A 15,939-nucleotide genomic window follows, 5' to 3' on the forward strand; every position below is an offset into this window, starting at 1 on the left:
CAGCTCTTTGTTGTGGTTCAGCAACAAGTTGATGCTACTGTATATCCATTACTCCAGCCGTTGAAAACTATCGCTAGAACATTACATGTTCATTTATCATCCCAATAAATTTTGAATTCAAATAGCTATGCAGTATTATTTATGTTGACTTATATTGGTTTTACCTTTGTATCAAACTGCATGATTCCTGTCAGTCATTTCACTGCTGGTAGATCTGTTTTTACCCACTAAGGGAAAATAAAGAATATTTCTATTCTTCATTTTCTATAATTTTTTTAGCAGGCACTAGTTCTGAATTACTGTATCATTGATAATTTATATAGATAAAATAAAAATTGTGTGACTTGAATGGGTATTGAACCCAAATAAAGAATGGAAGAAAAAAAAACGATCAAAAAAAGTCCCTGACGTACTATATCTTTATCTGATAATCTTCAAGTGAAAACAATTGAAGTCCTCAAATGCCAGTGCTACAAACAACCCGTCTTATCAGTCAAATGATAATTTATCTGTAATGATAAGAAAACCTTAAGACAGAAACTGGGATGCTAAAGTTCAAATTCAGAAACTGACATCATGCCATTTTGAGCCATTTTATATTTATTACCCATCCCATAGTAATTACTTGCTTTGGAATGAAAACAACGTATTTTTTTTCACAGTGTATTTAAAACATTGAAGCAAAGATCCTGTGACAGCTGAATTTATAAATTAGCATGTTTCTCTTTTAAAATTTGCATTGCTCCATCTGAATAAACTGTATCTTTTCTCGAAATTATAGAACAGAACCCTAGTCCTGGATGTATCTCTTCTTAAACACATATGACTTTTCTTAACGACAATGTTTCAGCTCTGCAGAGATTCAGTAAGGAGCCATTCATTTGATTTAAGTATTTTGGGAGAGGGAGTTTAGTTCTTGGGAACTTGGGAAATCCACAAAGTACCTTGAAAGAAAAAAGTTCTACTGAAGCAACAAGGCTTTCTGATAAACGATCTGCTAAAGGAAGTTTGCTTCCTCTTACCATTAGATGGAGGTCTTCTTGGGTTGGTCCTGGAACCTCAAAGCTCTCCCAGGTGTCTGCAGAGCGCCGGTACAGCAGCTTGGTCCCAGCTATGCTGTACTCACCAGGAACACTGATCTTCCAGTTTCCATTGATCACAAACTGGGCTCTGCCATTCTGCAGCGCTGAAAATTTATGATAGTGGTGGAAAAGCTTTGTGTTATTAAACAATTGGAAAAAATGAGTCAATACACATCTTATGTTTGGACTTTTCACACTATATGTGAAGATTCAAAGGCATTACTAATAGTGTGCCTATATAAGGCAGCTCAGTGGCGCAGTTTCCATGACATAAGGTAGAAACAAGTGCTTTAATCTGCTCTCCCAATGCCACCAGATCCTGTCATTATGAGCATCCCTTTCCAAACCACAGTATGTGCCATTCTGGGGTCTGTTTTATTTCTGCCTCATCACAGGATGAGAATAGATAACCTTAGTGATTAAATTACTTGGAAAGAAGATGCTGGGTAAAGAAACCAGGAGGCCTTGTCGATCCCCTCCCTAGTCTCTGGGGAAAAGAGGTAATAATAAGTATTATTGCATCTGAAGGGGACATAGATATGCTGTCCCTTCTTACCAAGATAATTCCTGCTGTTATCGGTGACGCGGATATGAGTCGCTCCTGCTGGGATCATGGTCACTTCATTGTATCCAAAAGGCCCCCCTGGCAAATGGAAAAATAGGGATTTGGTTTAGTTTGCTTCAGCCAATTGCTTTTTAATTACTTAATAAAAACATATTATTTGGGGATTTTTTTCTGCCCAACTAACAATTTGACCTAAAATATAAAATACACTCAGGAATCAAACTCCTTCTTTTCAAATCATTTACGACCATAGTAGCTTAAAACATTTTGGGGAATCGTCCTACCCTAAGAACTCCATCGGTAGTTTCAAACATACCTGTAATAAAATAAATTGAATCCTTTTAGAACAGTGAAGAATTAGATTTTCTACTAACTTAAACAAACAAATGATCTTATTCTATTTAGATAAATACATTTAGTCCTTTAGGGGCTACAGGGAAGTTGTTTAATTAAGTTAATATGTTAACTTATGTTTGGAATCAGGGCCACACCTAAACTACTGTCCTGAGGTTTCATCAGAAGAGGTGCAGAACATCATCAAGAAGATGAAATCCTCCACCTGTCCCCTGGACCCTCTCCCAACATCCCTGGTAAAATCCCATATCACTGCCCTAAGTCCGCTAATCACTGCTGATATGTATAAATAACTCCCTTTAATCAGGCCATGTTCCCCTTTTCTGCCATTATCAGACCATTATTTAAAAAAAACACTCTTGATCCGGAAGTCCAATCCAACTACAGGCCCATCTTAAATCTCCCTTTCATATCAAAAGTACTTGAGAAAGCAATTGCCACTCACCTTTAGGACTACCTCAAACATAATAACCTCTTTGAAAAATTCCAGTCAGGTTTCGGCTCTGCTCACAGCACATAGACAGCCCTAGTCAGAGTCACAAATGACCTCCTAAAATCATCCGATGCTGGCTCTTCATCCCTCCACATATTCCTTGACTTTTCAGCTGCATTTGATACTGTCGACCATGGCAGTCTCTTAAACCTGCTTCACCTCACTACTTGACTAAATGACACTGCTCTCAGTTAGTTGAGATCATATCTCACAAACTGGACAGAATACATCCCATACATTATGTGTGTTGTCCCCCAGGGGTGAGTCCTTGGCCCCATCCTCTTTATCCTTTACCTTACTCCCCTTGGCCAAATCATCAACCACCACAATATTTCAGTCCACTGCTACACTGATGACATATAACTCTATGTAAATGTCATCATCAAAACTCATCACCTGTCTGGACGAGATAAAGGTATGGATCTTCAACTCAATAAAACCGAAGCCATCCTGGTTGTAACTCCTCATCAAACCAAACCAAACCATTATCCATAACCAGCATCACCTTTTCTGATACTAACATCCTGTTCTCATCAACAGTTATTAATCTTGGTGCAAAAAATGACTCCCAACTCACTTTGAAGCCCATTTAAATCCCCTGTACAAGACCTGTTTCTACCACCTCCGTAACATTTCCAAAGTCCATCCTATTCTCTCCTTCCCAGATGCCGAAAAGGTAGTTCTTGCATTTGTCTCCTCCAAACTGGACTATTGCAACACACTTCTCATTGGGATACCTAGAAAGAGTCTGCAGAGGCTTCAGTACATTCAAAACTCTGCAGCTACCAGAAACTCACAACACATGTCATCTCAAGGCACTTTACAGTTCACCAGATCATACAGTCAAATTGATTCAAAGTTTTCTATCTAAGGAAAACCAGTTGATGCAATCCCTCACACTAAGCATGCTTGTAGCGACAGTGGAGAGGAAAAACTCCCTTTTAACGGGAAGAAACCTTCCGCAGAACCAGGCTCAGTGTGAGCGGCCGAGGCCGACTGGAGTTCAAGGAGACAGAAGCAGAGATACAAAAAGCAACTGTAAAAGGTACACAATTGATGTTCAAATACCAGATTGACTCAAATGTGGCTCCAGCCTCCAAGGTTTTCCTTCTGCTGAAATATTTGTCTCATGTTATATGTGCTTTTCTTGTGCTGAGTTTTTTTTATATATATATATATATATATATATATATATATATATATATATATATATATATATATATATATATATATATATATTTGAAACTGTACCCTGTCTGGGATAAAGTGTGAAATATGCTTTTTTCACTCTCCCTCCCTAATGTGGCTCCTATCACAGAGATAAAGCAGCACTATAGGGAACCGCTTCATGGAGTCTCTTCCTCCCAAGCCTTTTGACTTTTCTCCTCAGATAACCTCATCCTTACTTCAGGTTCTTCCATCCTTTAAGTCCTTACTTCAATAAACCATTGAACTCATATCCTTGAGGCATGGTCTCTGTTTGCGAAAAGGAATGTGAATACAACTACACAACTAACAAATTTATAAACGTGGTTGCTTGTCTCATTTCTGTAGGGTCAGAATTTTGTAGATACTACGCTACAGAATAAAAGTCAGACTTTCTGATGCTTCTCAAACATCATGTGTATATGCCTTTTGAAGATGGTGCACACAGTCAGTTTTATACAGATGACTCATCCTCTTTATAATTAAAAAAAGAACCTCAATTTTATGCAGCTAATTCTTGGAGAGCCCTCCCTTCTACTATTTCGTTAAATACTTAAATACGTCAAACCCTATTATTATCATAATCTCTATCAGACAATGTCATCATTTTAACAATGATATATCTTGCTTTACAAAAAATTATAAAATCCAATGCCTTAAGCTTATAAATATTACAGCCAATAATTCATCAGTACTTCCCATAAGCTGTTATTATTTACTGCTAAACAAGGTTTACTGCATATGAATATAAACTGAAAAAAATACATTTAGATTTCCTCACTACATGCCATCAAGACTACGCATTATCCTTGAGCCTTTAGGTGCTAATAAAGTTAAAAATATCTATGTGGCACATAGCCAGAATAGCTGGAAGATCTAGAGTTCCTCCTCCTCCCTTCCTGAAATCTCACCCACAGTCATTTTATATCCAAAGTAGTTCTGGGAATGTAGCCAATCACCTTTGTGTTGCAAAACTGTTTCCATGGTTAATATTCACTCAGTCAGGTAATAACATGATGCTAAATAAGCTTGAATAAATATCTGTTGGGTGTGAAAAGAAAACAAGGAGCAATAATTATGTACTCTGACTTTTTCTGAAAACAGCGTCAGTGGATTCTTCAGAGACAGAATTTCATGATGGTGTGGTATGAATGAATGAGTGAGTGAGTGAGTGAGTGAGTGAGTGAGTGAGTGAGTGAGTGAGTGAGTGAGTGAGTGAGTGAGTGAGTGAGTGAGTGAGTGAGTGAGTGAGTGAGTGAGTGAGTGTCCTACCTGCCTCCAGCCTGCTGCTCTGGTACACACTCTTGTGGTGTAGGCAGGTGGTGTTGTGTCCTCCACACACCATGCAGGCATCCTCTTGCTGCTTCGAACCCAGGATTGAGTCGCATCCAGGCTTCTGCACGATACAAAAGACAGTACAAGACAACCTTTCTTCTAGAAATGAAATTGGGTAATTCTGTCATATATGTTATCCACTCAGCTTTGACCCTCCCAAGGGTCCTCCCTTGATGCTGGAGTCGATTGTCTCTTTGATATCTTATTTCCTCATCTCCTACTTTTAGTTACAGAAGGAGACCTCTTTGCCTCATAAGGGGAAAGAAGTTGGACAGTTTTCTTTTCCTCCGAACAATTCAAATTTCAAAGCTAAAGACAATAAAGGAAAAGCTGGATGGTTTACAGCATGTTGAGTATCTCGCTGCTGGACAGAACACACTGCTTTACGTGTGTAAGAAGGGTCACACAGGAATCATCTGGGATGCTAGGAGTTTCAACATTTTACTTGTATAGAAAATGCTTTACTAGATGCTTCATGGTAATGTTCTTACATTTGTCCAGTTTACCCTGTAAACAGCTGGTTTTAGGTACAGCTAAGAATCCTTTTTATTGTGAAATTTAGAGCACCTTGCAAAAGTATTGAACTTTTTAGTATTTTGTCATATTACAATCAAAGAATTTCATCTGGAAATTTCAGTGATAAACCCACATGACGAAGTTCATAGTTGCAAATTTACGTTTAGTAGATTTTAGGGCACATCTGAGAAGTTTGTTTTAACGTCACAGTCTATCCAAAGCAGCCATGTGTTTCTCAGCCTGATCTAATTTTTGACCTGTATTCCTAAACACCAGCTGGAGGCTGCATCTGCTTCCTGTTTCAGGCTCTTTGCTGCTCTGACCTCTCCCAGTCTGACACCATGGCCCATAAATCCCCTTATTTACACCAAATGCCATACAAACCATGTACAAAAACACAAACACACTGACATATGTAAACACAGATGCACAATAATCCCAGAGTTTTCTTTGTGTGTCCCCTCTGCTGGCATTACAGTAGTACATACTGTACCGCAGAAGCATGTTCATTGCCCATCTTCCCCATCTGTGTGAGGGTGACCTGCTGGGAGTGGACTGTGGACTCTGTGCTCAGCTGAGCTAATGTTCCCTGAAGGCTGCAGTCCACACTGATGAGTGCACTCTGGCCCTTACGCTCAGCGTGGGACTCGCTTTTCCTAAGAGCTCTCGTCAGAGTGGTCAACATCAGTTATACCTCATCTTAGTGCAGCTCAATAGTGAAGACAAACATTTCCCAAACTTAACCTGCACCTAACATTTATTACAAATAGCCTTCTAATTAGGAATAGGAGAGATTTTAAAGTGACTCATAGTTGGAGCCTTTCCAGATCAAACATAGGCATGAAATGTTTATAAAAGGGCCAAACAACCCAACGTGACTAGTTATGTTGACAAGTCAAGTTAAGGGCTCTTTCTAAAGCAAACAACTTGAGTTAGAAAATATGTAATCAATAGATATTAACACAATATCTAAAGCAAACAATAAAACAGAATTAAATACAATTTATTTGAAAACAAACAGTTTTATGGTGAAAGCAAAAGGTTCTCTGATCAAACAGAGCTGGAAACAAGCAGCACTTGTTGTGTGGAGAGTCAGTGCTTAGGTTTCTGTTTTGTTTGCATTTTCATCAATTTAGAGCTTTTTATTATTGTTTAAAGGGTCTTACGATTTCCCTGTCATGGAGTGGTGACCTGTCCAGCTGGCTGCTGGCCAAATGGATGGATTCTATTCATATTCATTTACTTTCTATTTCTTTATTTTTTACAAAAATGTTGAGGCATATAGGCTCATTCCATTGTGTTTATTTTTTTGAGTTATTATTGTGTTCTATATGTTTATTCTCTAGAACAGGGTTCTTCAATTCCCCTTTTAATATTGGTGAATCTGGGTGAACAATGTTTCTTGTCAATTCTTTCCTTGTAGAGATCATCATCATCACACATAAACTTTTGTGTGTAAAAAAAGTATTGTTTAGGTTGTTGTTGTTCATTAAATGAAATAATCAAATAAAAGGCTATAAAAACATGTTAAAAGAGTGGAGGGTTTTTGCTTAAATTTTAGATTCACCAGTTACCAATAACTCTTATTTTTTTAACTACATCTTTAGGATCCAACTCAGTCATATGAATTATTGAAATATTAAGCCATTACTGACTTTAACAGAGCTTTTATGAGCAGAAAAGTAGGATTAAAATAATCCAAGCTAAAATAAAAAAAAAGACTAAAATATTGATAAAGTCTTAATACAATACATGTATGCAATGTCCTAAAGTTAATCTGATAAAAAATATTGCCAGTTCATCCTATTATAAAAGTGAGAACCCTAATAGCCTACTGTATAATGGTCTATACTGACTGTGTGTAACAACTGTCTACAGTACTTTTCCTGCCCAATGGGATGAACTTTCAGTGCTTTATGTACTGGATAAATTAAATGAAAACACATCTAGGGTGTGATCTGGAACAATTCAGCCCAAACTATTCAGAGCAGCTTAGTGTTTATGCATCTCCATGACAGCACAAGTCAGCAATTAATTTTTAATCTTATTTTCTTCACTTTATATCACTGTTTCATATTGGGTTTCCTTAAGTCTAAGTTATCAAAGATTTTTTGGGATTATCCTATCATAAGTATTATCCTGTATTGAGCTGAAGTTTCTTTGAAACTGAAGTTCTTTTTTTTTTAATCCTGTGACTGTGTGGTACAGAAGCTTCTAATGAGAGTCAAAAGAACAAACTAATGGCTAAACCAGTAAAATACAGTTTACACCCTTGTTATTCATTCTATTATTGGACTACCAGGCAAACATGTTAATGTTTCTTTTAACTTACAAAGGGGGATATTTCCTAATCACGTGAAAAGCATTCTAAACTCTAAATGTGTACTTCCTAAACATCAATGAGATGCCTAGACTCTTGGTAACCAGAGTGTTTTCATTTACCAGACAGCGTCCGTTGACACACACTGCTCCAGACTCCTTGTTGCAGGTCGTACCGTCAAGCACATGACCAAAGTTGTAGTAGAAATTGTGTCCCACAGCCAGGCAGCTGAGTTCACAGGGGCTGGAACCTAACAGGGAAAATCCACAGTCAGTAAATCATTAGTTTTTATGAAAAAAGAAAGCTGATGACAGGAAATAGGATGGAGGCAGAATAAAAGCAGAAAATAAAATCACAATAACACCTTCAGCAGCACACATCTGTAAGCTTTCAAGGCTTTCTAGCATTGTTGATAGAAAAAGGACAGGGTCGGTTGAGCTAAATTTTATATTGCTCCTGCAATTCAAGTTTTTAGCATGTGCAATTAAATGCTAAGGAATTAAAGCCATCACATATGTAGAAATGATCAGTGTCTGGAACTGGACATTTATCAATGTAGAAATTAATTTTGATTGTTAAGTGCAGCCTGGGAACTTCTGAATGCAGATAGTAAGGACACTTCTGTTAGGCCATGAAAGTTCTGTTATTTTAGGTTCAAATCATGTTCCAATTTGTGTTCATGTAAACCAAGATGTCCCTAAAGGATGCTACATTTCCAGCTAACCTCCATGAAATGTGGTCCATTTGAAGGAGGTTCCTGACACCAATGGTCTATCATTGAAGGCAGCACACTGCATCTCTCTAAAATCCTCCGATCCAGGGGGACAGTCCTGCAAAAGCAAAGATGCACTGTGAAAATGTTGCACGGAGACCCCCCCTCATTAGAATTGATGTGCTGGAGCTAGAAGATAGTCCAGTGGATTTGCTTTCACAAGGAGCCCATTATGGTTGTTACGATAAGGTTCCGGCTAGTATTTGTACTTTTTGAACCAACTAACTCTAAGGGGACAAGTTTTAAATAGTAGTACAGGACTATTTAGGTGGTTTAGTTACAAAATAAAGAAGATTTTGAGGTGAGTAATACTTTAAATAGAAAATATAACCCTTTTCAAATAGAAACCATCATAATCAATTCATTGATTACCCTCCCCTTCATGCATTTGTCTGTCCAACTTTAATCTTAACTGCTTTTTAAGATATAAAAGCCTGATCTTGGTTGAAGTATCAAATATTTCAAACTTTAATTTTTGACTTTGGTCTGAAAAATCTGCTACATCCTTATGTGTTTTTCTGCTAAAATATTGAAGGTATAACTCACTTATTGAGAGCCGCCTGGACATGCACCAACTCATCTTTTAGTTTTTTTCTTCAATCAATAAAGGACACATGAAATGGCAGTCTAAAAACACCCACACACAGTCAATGATCTCAGACAAAAAAGTAGACTGACAGTTTAATTGTGTGAAATCTCTGCGTTCAATACAAAGCGGTGCAGTGGAAACCTCAGATCACACCTTAAAATACCTCAACTTTTATACCAGCACTGCCTGAACACACCTAACAGACTAATTTGTAAAGCAAACATGGCCATTGTTCTAAACGTTTAATACTGAAGGATAGTTTTTCATTTAGAAAGAAAACATTTCAGAGGACGGGACCTTGGTATTGCAGATCTTGTACTGTCTTGGATCTCCAGCACATGGTCCACCAACTGGGTTTCTAAAACACAGAAACAGGTTTATTCATAAAAATCTTACAAGTGGAGATAAAAAGGTTTATTGACAAGGGATATTTAAGTAAGCATTTTAACCTTGAGTCAAGTAAATGCTTTCATCATTACAAATGGTCAGTTTTAAAGCCTTTACTGGGAGTCATGAATCATCAGACTTAAAGCAGTGTTTCCAACTCTACTGTTGATAAAGAGATTTTTACACTTTTTTTTCTTATCTAAAATAGTTCCTTTTTTAAAATCAATATAACATTTTTTGATATGTGGTCTTTTGATTATGTATTTAAAAATATTTCCAGATTTAAACAGTCCATCTTCGACTACCAGTTTATGTAATAAAAAAAAATGGGCATGGGATCTGAGATTTAAAATGGTGCTGAATCTTATCAAATTCAAACGAGGTCAATATCATAAAATGTAGCCCTGATCCATGTCAAAAATTGAATTCCTCCCTTCTATTCTATTCTATTCTGCTGAAAAAACTTTTGTTTGAGTTTTCTTTTTGCCTGAATAAAAGAAATTTCCACCAACCTTTCTCATATTTTAAAATTAAAATGGCAAGAAACGCTAAATCTGGCAAGCTGTAAAGGGCACAAATATTTTAACAGTGATGTGATGAAAAAAAGAATTGTGAAAATTTATTGGACAATTTTAAGGTCAGAAAAGGCAAAGATTGACCTGAAAGCGAAGAGAAAAGTATGTTTAAATATCAAGGAGACATTAAGAAAATGTACCAAGTTTAAAGCTTATCCTTAAAACCCTTTAAGTTAGCCTTAAACATACAGCTGTGAGTTTACTGTTTCTAAGTGAAAGATGTTTTTTTAGAATATTTAAAGTTTTTGGAAACTCCAACTCTAAAAAAAAACGCCTCCTGAAGTACCACACTTAACAGAACAGATCATTTAATGTTCCTCTCACAATTTCACATCATGCTCTGTGTTTCAGACACCTTTGTACCTGGTGATGCAGGTGCGAGTCCGTACAGAGGCTCCACCCCCACAGCTGCGCGAGCAAACAGACCAGCTGCTCCATGCTGCCCACTCATTTCTATAATGCAGCTGCCGTCGTACACGTCCTGGATGTCCTGATATAGTGTCACTGGAAGGACCCCACACAGAACTCCAATAGGCCTGAAACAGTGAATGAACACAACTTTACTGCTTTAGACATTAAGTTAACAGAAAATGTCATCCCCCTAGACCAAATGAAAATATCTTTACAAATTGTATGACTTTTCTTTACGTTTAACATGCATGTTGAAGGACTGAAGTTATTTAGCCTATATTTACAATTAAGTGAAAAGGTAGGTTAGTAATAGTTTCATTCCTAGATACATACTAAGGCTTATATATAAAAACTAAAATTGTGCATGTGTTAAGAAAAAACTTTCTATTGGATTAACCACAAGCTTGCAAAAAAATATTTTTTTCTTCTTCTGGTAATAGTCTGATCCAGTACAGGTTGTCATAATATAATAGGAGTTATTTTATCAATGTTTTTTTTATTACATATAAGTTCATATGGTGCACTGCAAAGGCATTTCCATCCTGTAAATTCCCTAACATGTGCTCACTTTACTTTAAGTAACCTATTTTGGGTTTTTTTTGAAAGATGGAGACAAACAAAGTGTTAAAAAGGGAAAGCAAATGATACATGTTCTTTTTTTTATTATTTAAGCCAATAAAAACTGTGATTGCTTAGTTTATCTGGTATTCAGCCAGTTTTCACCCAGGTAAATCAATGCCATAAAACTACCTTCAGAATTTCCCCTAATTAGTTAACACTCAAAATGTGTCAACGAGCTCCAAAGGTGGAATAATCTGTTAACAATGGACATTTATTGAAGATATATTTGCAGTTCAATATAAGCCATATAGTGGGTCACACTTGCAGCACCGTGCTGGGGGGGAATGGTTTTCTTCTTCAGCTTAAAGACAGAAGCGCTCCACTGCCTCATTTAAGGATATATTTCATTATTTAAATCTAAGAAAAGGAGACAGGGCAAATATTATCTTCACTGGAGACTTCAACAGTCCAAAGCACTGTTGGGCAAAATTAAAACAAAGCCAATAAACAGCTAAGAATGTCACAGGAGCTTTGCAAAAATATTTTTTGAACAGGAAAAAGGTCAAACGTGTCAAATACTTTTTTCATGAGTGAGCAACATATTTTAAAACAATTAAACAAAAACCTGAAAATACCCATGTTTTTTTTTCTGTTCACTAACAGCTGCAGAAACCACAGAACTTCAAAATCACTCATCAGTATCAGTCTGCGGTGACATTCTGTATGTTTAAAGCTGTGATGACATAAACAGCAATTGCCAGCAGCCTGCTATGACAAAATGAGGAAATAATACTATGGCCAGATTGACGGGATGTCACTTTGCATTAGACAAATGGTACTGATGAACCTCCATATGACTCCTAACAAAGCTTGCTTTATGTTATGCCGGGAATCTAAGACAGATAAATCTATTTAAAGCATAGATGGGACTAACAATAACAAAGCAGCCCTGTGAGGTTGATGGATCAGGATCAGCAGAGCAAAACAATAAAAGTGATTAGGAGGAATCTCAGTAGTTCTCCTCAAACACATTCCAGAGTTTTTGCCCTGGAGGAGGAGTGAAACTGGCAGCCATCCCAACAGATTCTCATACAGGAGCTAGTGTAAGAACAGACACATTTAACTCGTTGCACAGTTTTTACAAGGACATCTACAGCTCAGGTTCTTTCAAGCCTTTATTGAAAGGCTTCTGAGTCAGGTATGCAGAAAAAAAAACAGACAATATTAAAGGTATAGAGGACGATCTTTTACTTCTCGGTGAAACATCTAAATAATTGGTCCTCCTAATTGTCAATCATTTGGTGATATGTTTACATGAGGCCGTCTTGAGTGCTCATCCAATTACCTATCTTTTTCTGCGCATGCGTAGCCGTGGCACGCTATGGTTTCAGACAGCCATTCAAGCTCAACTTTCACCCCGCAGATCTTGAAAATGGTCGAGGGTTGTAAGAGGAAAAAGTGGCTACGAAGTGTATGAGAAGAAAAGAAAGGCCTCAGAAGAGGCAGATATATCCCAGAATGCTTTCGTGGAGAGCTCTCCTCGCAAAGTATTATGAGATTTGCTGTCACAGCGGCCCACTGTTGCCAGAGGCTGTCGCTACCAGACTTTGGCGACTAATAACAAAGATGGCGCAGGCACAGCGTAGTAGAGATCAAGTTACGTGACCTACGGAGCAACAAGCAGTGATCATCTGTCCACATAGTCAGGTAACCTAGTTTTCTATAAAGTCCACTATATAGTTCCCGCCCTATATAGTTATTGACGGATTTAGGGGTTAGGGTGGACGTTCGGGCACAGTAACCTTGTATGAGCTATGAAAGCAGAAACTTTTAGACAGAGCATGCACGAGGAGAAATGGGGTCGTGCATGCTCTCGCACGCAATTTTTTAAAGTGGAGAGGGCGGGTCCTTTAAAAAAATCTGCAAAAATCCTCCACAATATCTTTAAAAAATTAATACAAAACAAAAAATCTTTAAAACCAACAATGTGCAAACTTAAAAAAAACGTTATTGAGCAAAATCCAAATCCTAACCCCCATGACACCAGAGGAAAAAAAAAAAAAAAATTGCAGCTGTATTACGTCTCCGAACTATTATTTATTATTGACTAAATCTAAGGTTGATTGATATTATCAATCGACTAACAAGACATTTCCTTAGAAAGCTGATCTTTCAATTGTATCAGCAGGTTTTTTCCATTAACATGATGGCTAAATATTTTTGCTCAATATGCTGCAAAAAATAAGTAGTACATAAATGTATTTTAACTAATTATTGTGATACCTGTATTTAATAATTACTAAATAGACAAGAAATGCTTTCTTGTGAATTATTCAATAGGTTACTGGGTAAAGCAAAATAACAAAATATGTAAAACCCTTATGATGACCAGAGTAAAGAGATATTAAGTTATTGTTATCGACAGAGACATGCTGTCAGACTATTACCACTGGACAGTAAGAATGATATATACATCTCTGTTCTAGCATAATTCAGCAATCAGTGCTAGGAGAGGCTTTAAGCTGTTTGCAGCACCTTTAAATTGGTGGTTTGGTTAAAGACAGCTTTATTTCACCTGCATCAGTGAAGTGCATTAACTCATTAAGCTTTCCCCATCTACTGTGCTTATAGATGGAATGTCTTCCTTTATCACGTTTTGCGTAATGCCGGCAACTTATCTATAATCGCACAGTCTCTTTCCAATACAGCAGAGAAATTATGCTGCTTTGTCGTGCAGCATGGCTAAATGGGGGCTATTTAGATGATACCTTAAGGTTTTTATATATTGAAAGATAGCACAGCATAAAGTTAATTCTACATACTTATCACCATAAATAGTGTAAATAATCCCAGACCGGATTCTGAATCTATTTAAGTTTCTGCTCAGTCCAGGCAGTTACGCCCTGAACTGGAAAGTGTATAATTTATTAGGATTTTATTTATTTTTTTTGTCTGGAGTGGCCAACTTTCTATCTTTGATTTGTCAATCGTACAATTCAACCAATCCAAGCAAAAAGCCATGTTGACCTGCTACCCAACTACAGACAGAGAGGGGTGGGTCACTGAGGCGGCTATGGTCGCTGTAGCTAGTGCAACACAAATATGCAGATTCATTTCAAAAGTGCTGATGGCGCAAACAAGAGTGAGCAGGAAGCAGGCGATTCATTTTGTCTGAGGCTAAGATTTTAATTCAACAATAAAGTAAACATTTCTTCCTGGTGAGTAGTTACCGTAGCCAGAAGCAAATAGTGTAAATCAGGCAGATGGAAGAAATGTGAATGGTGACGTATTGACATTACAATTATAACAACTTCCAACAAAAAACCTAATGGTATGTATTTTTACCTCTTTTTCTGAGCCCCCACAAACATTTACAAACCTGGGTTTCTTACAGGCAGAGAATAATACTTTGATCTGATCCATATGCTCCCTAGCTTAATCAGTCAGTCTTTATTAGTATGTCACCATAAAATCAGTTTTCTGGGAGACACCCGCTCTAAATACATGTATTTCACACAGACATATACTAATAACACGTTAAAAAAAATTAAGAACTAGAATCCTTAGAGGAAACTGAAAATCAAGAACACATGTGCATAGATTTTAGTATGTAGCATTTACACAAAATGCAGCTGGTGTTATAACAATTTATGAACTGGGCTGGAGGTGTAGTGAATTTTTAGGATGTTTAGTCTCTGCCAGCGGGGCGATTATTGCCTTTGCAGCTTTGGGAAATAAGCAATTTTTTTGGCATATTTGTTTCTGAAACAATAATCTGGAATTGATTTCCTAATAAAAGTGTGACAAAGAGTGCATTGCCCAGTGGTGCTGCTAAAGTTACCTCTCCTGGTTTGAATGACTATTTCAGCCTGACATCAGTGCTCATGTTCATCAATTTATATATTTAGATTTATTATTTTTTTATTTATTACACAATTTATTTCTAACTGTTTGGTTTTTGGTATTCTAGTGATATATTTTATTCTTTCAGCACTGCAGGAGGAGTCATAGAGCCACTCTTTGTTGAGAAAGTGTTTCCCCCTGAAAACAATTTCATTTGTTCTGCAGCTGGGTCTGTTTCTCTAGAATGCCTTTGCTCAGGCATTACTTCTCTTGCAAATAAAGGAGACCGCTTTGTCTTCAGGAATGATCAGCAGCGCCCTCTAGCTGATGGCTTAACATTATTGGCTGATTGATTGATTGAAATTTACTCGTTACATCAGCTCAAATAGTCAAAGGAGAAGAATGTGCCAAAGGAAGAAAAAGGTGCATGGGATATATACAGTGCGTCCACATATAACAGCTGAAAGGAATTCTTTCTAAGCAGACAAAATCAATCAATGCAAAATTCAACCTAATAAACCACCAACTGACAATTAATCAGAAGTTGGTTTTTTGTTTTTATCCCTGGAATGCATAAAACATTCTTATTTTAAACAGAAATAGCGGTGGAAGTTTCATGCTTTGGAGGTTTTCTTCAGCAGGAATGCTGGTCCAATTTCAGAGGATGACTGGAATTAAATACAGGTGAAACAAATATAGGCTAAGAAAGACTAGGAACTGTGGTGGAGGATCATGTTTTCCATTTTTTCTTATTTGCAACTGATTTTCCTTAGATAGAAAACTTTTAATCAATTTGACTGAATGATCTGGTGAATTGTAAACTGCCTTGAGATGACATGTGTTGTGAATTAGCGCTATATAAATAAAATGAATTGAAATTGAATTGACTTCCTAGCTCTGAAAACCAAGCATGTCACCAAAATCGCTTTT

General features: G+C 37.0%; 1 protein-coding gene across 1 annotated transcript in view; it reads right to left on the bottom strand.

Annotated features, from left to right (window-relative positions):
• adamtsl5 (ADAMTS like 5) overlaps nt 1–15,939 on the bottom strand; it is a 45,878-nt gene that overhangs the window by 13,830 nt on the left and 16,109 nt on the right. Inside the window, exons 3-9 of the mRNA XM_038308485.1 lie at nt 10,558–10,730; nt 9,530–9,590; nt 8,596–8,701; nt 7,994–8,121; nt 4,973–5,096; nt 1,639–1,725; nt 1,023–1,186 (exon numbers count right to left, since the gene is read on the bottom strand). Coding sequence (XP_038164413.1) covers nt 1,023–1,186; nt 1,639–1,725; nt 4,973–5,096; nt 7,994–8,121; nt 8,596–8,701; nt 9,530–9,590; nt 10,558–10,730 — 843 coding nt within the window. The remainder of the gene's footprint in view (nt 1–1,022; nt 1,187–1,638; nt 1,726–4,972; nt 5,097–7,993; nt 8,122–8,595; nt 8,702–9,529; nt 9,591–10,557; nt 10,731–15,939) is intronic.

The sequence above is a fragment of the Cyprinodon tularosa genome, unplaced genomic scaffold (genome assembly GCF_016077235.1).
Source record: "Cyprinodon tularosa strain WSP-4 unplaced genomic scaffold, ASM1607723v1 ctg638, whole genome shotgun sequence".
NCBI classification, from domain to species: Eukaryota; Metazoa; Chordata; class Actinopteri; order Cyprinodontiformes; family Cyprinodontidae; genus Cyprinodon; species Cyprinodon tularosa.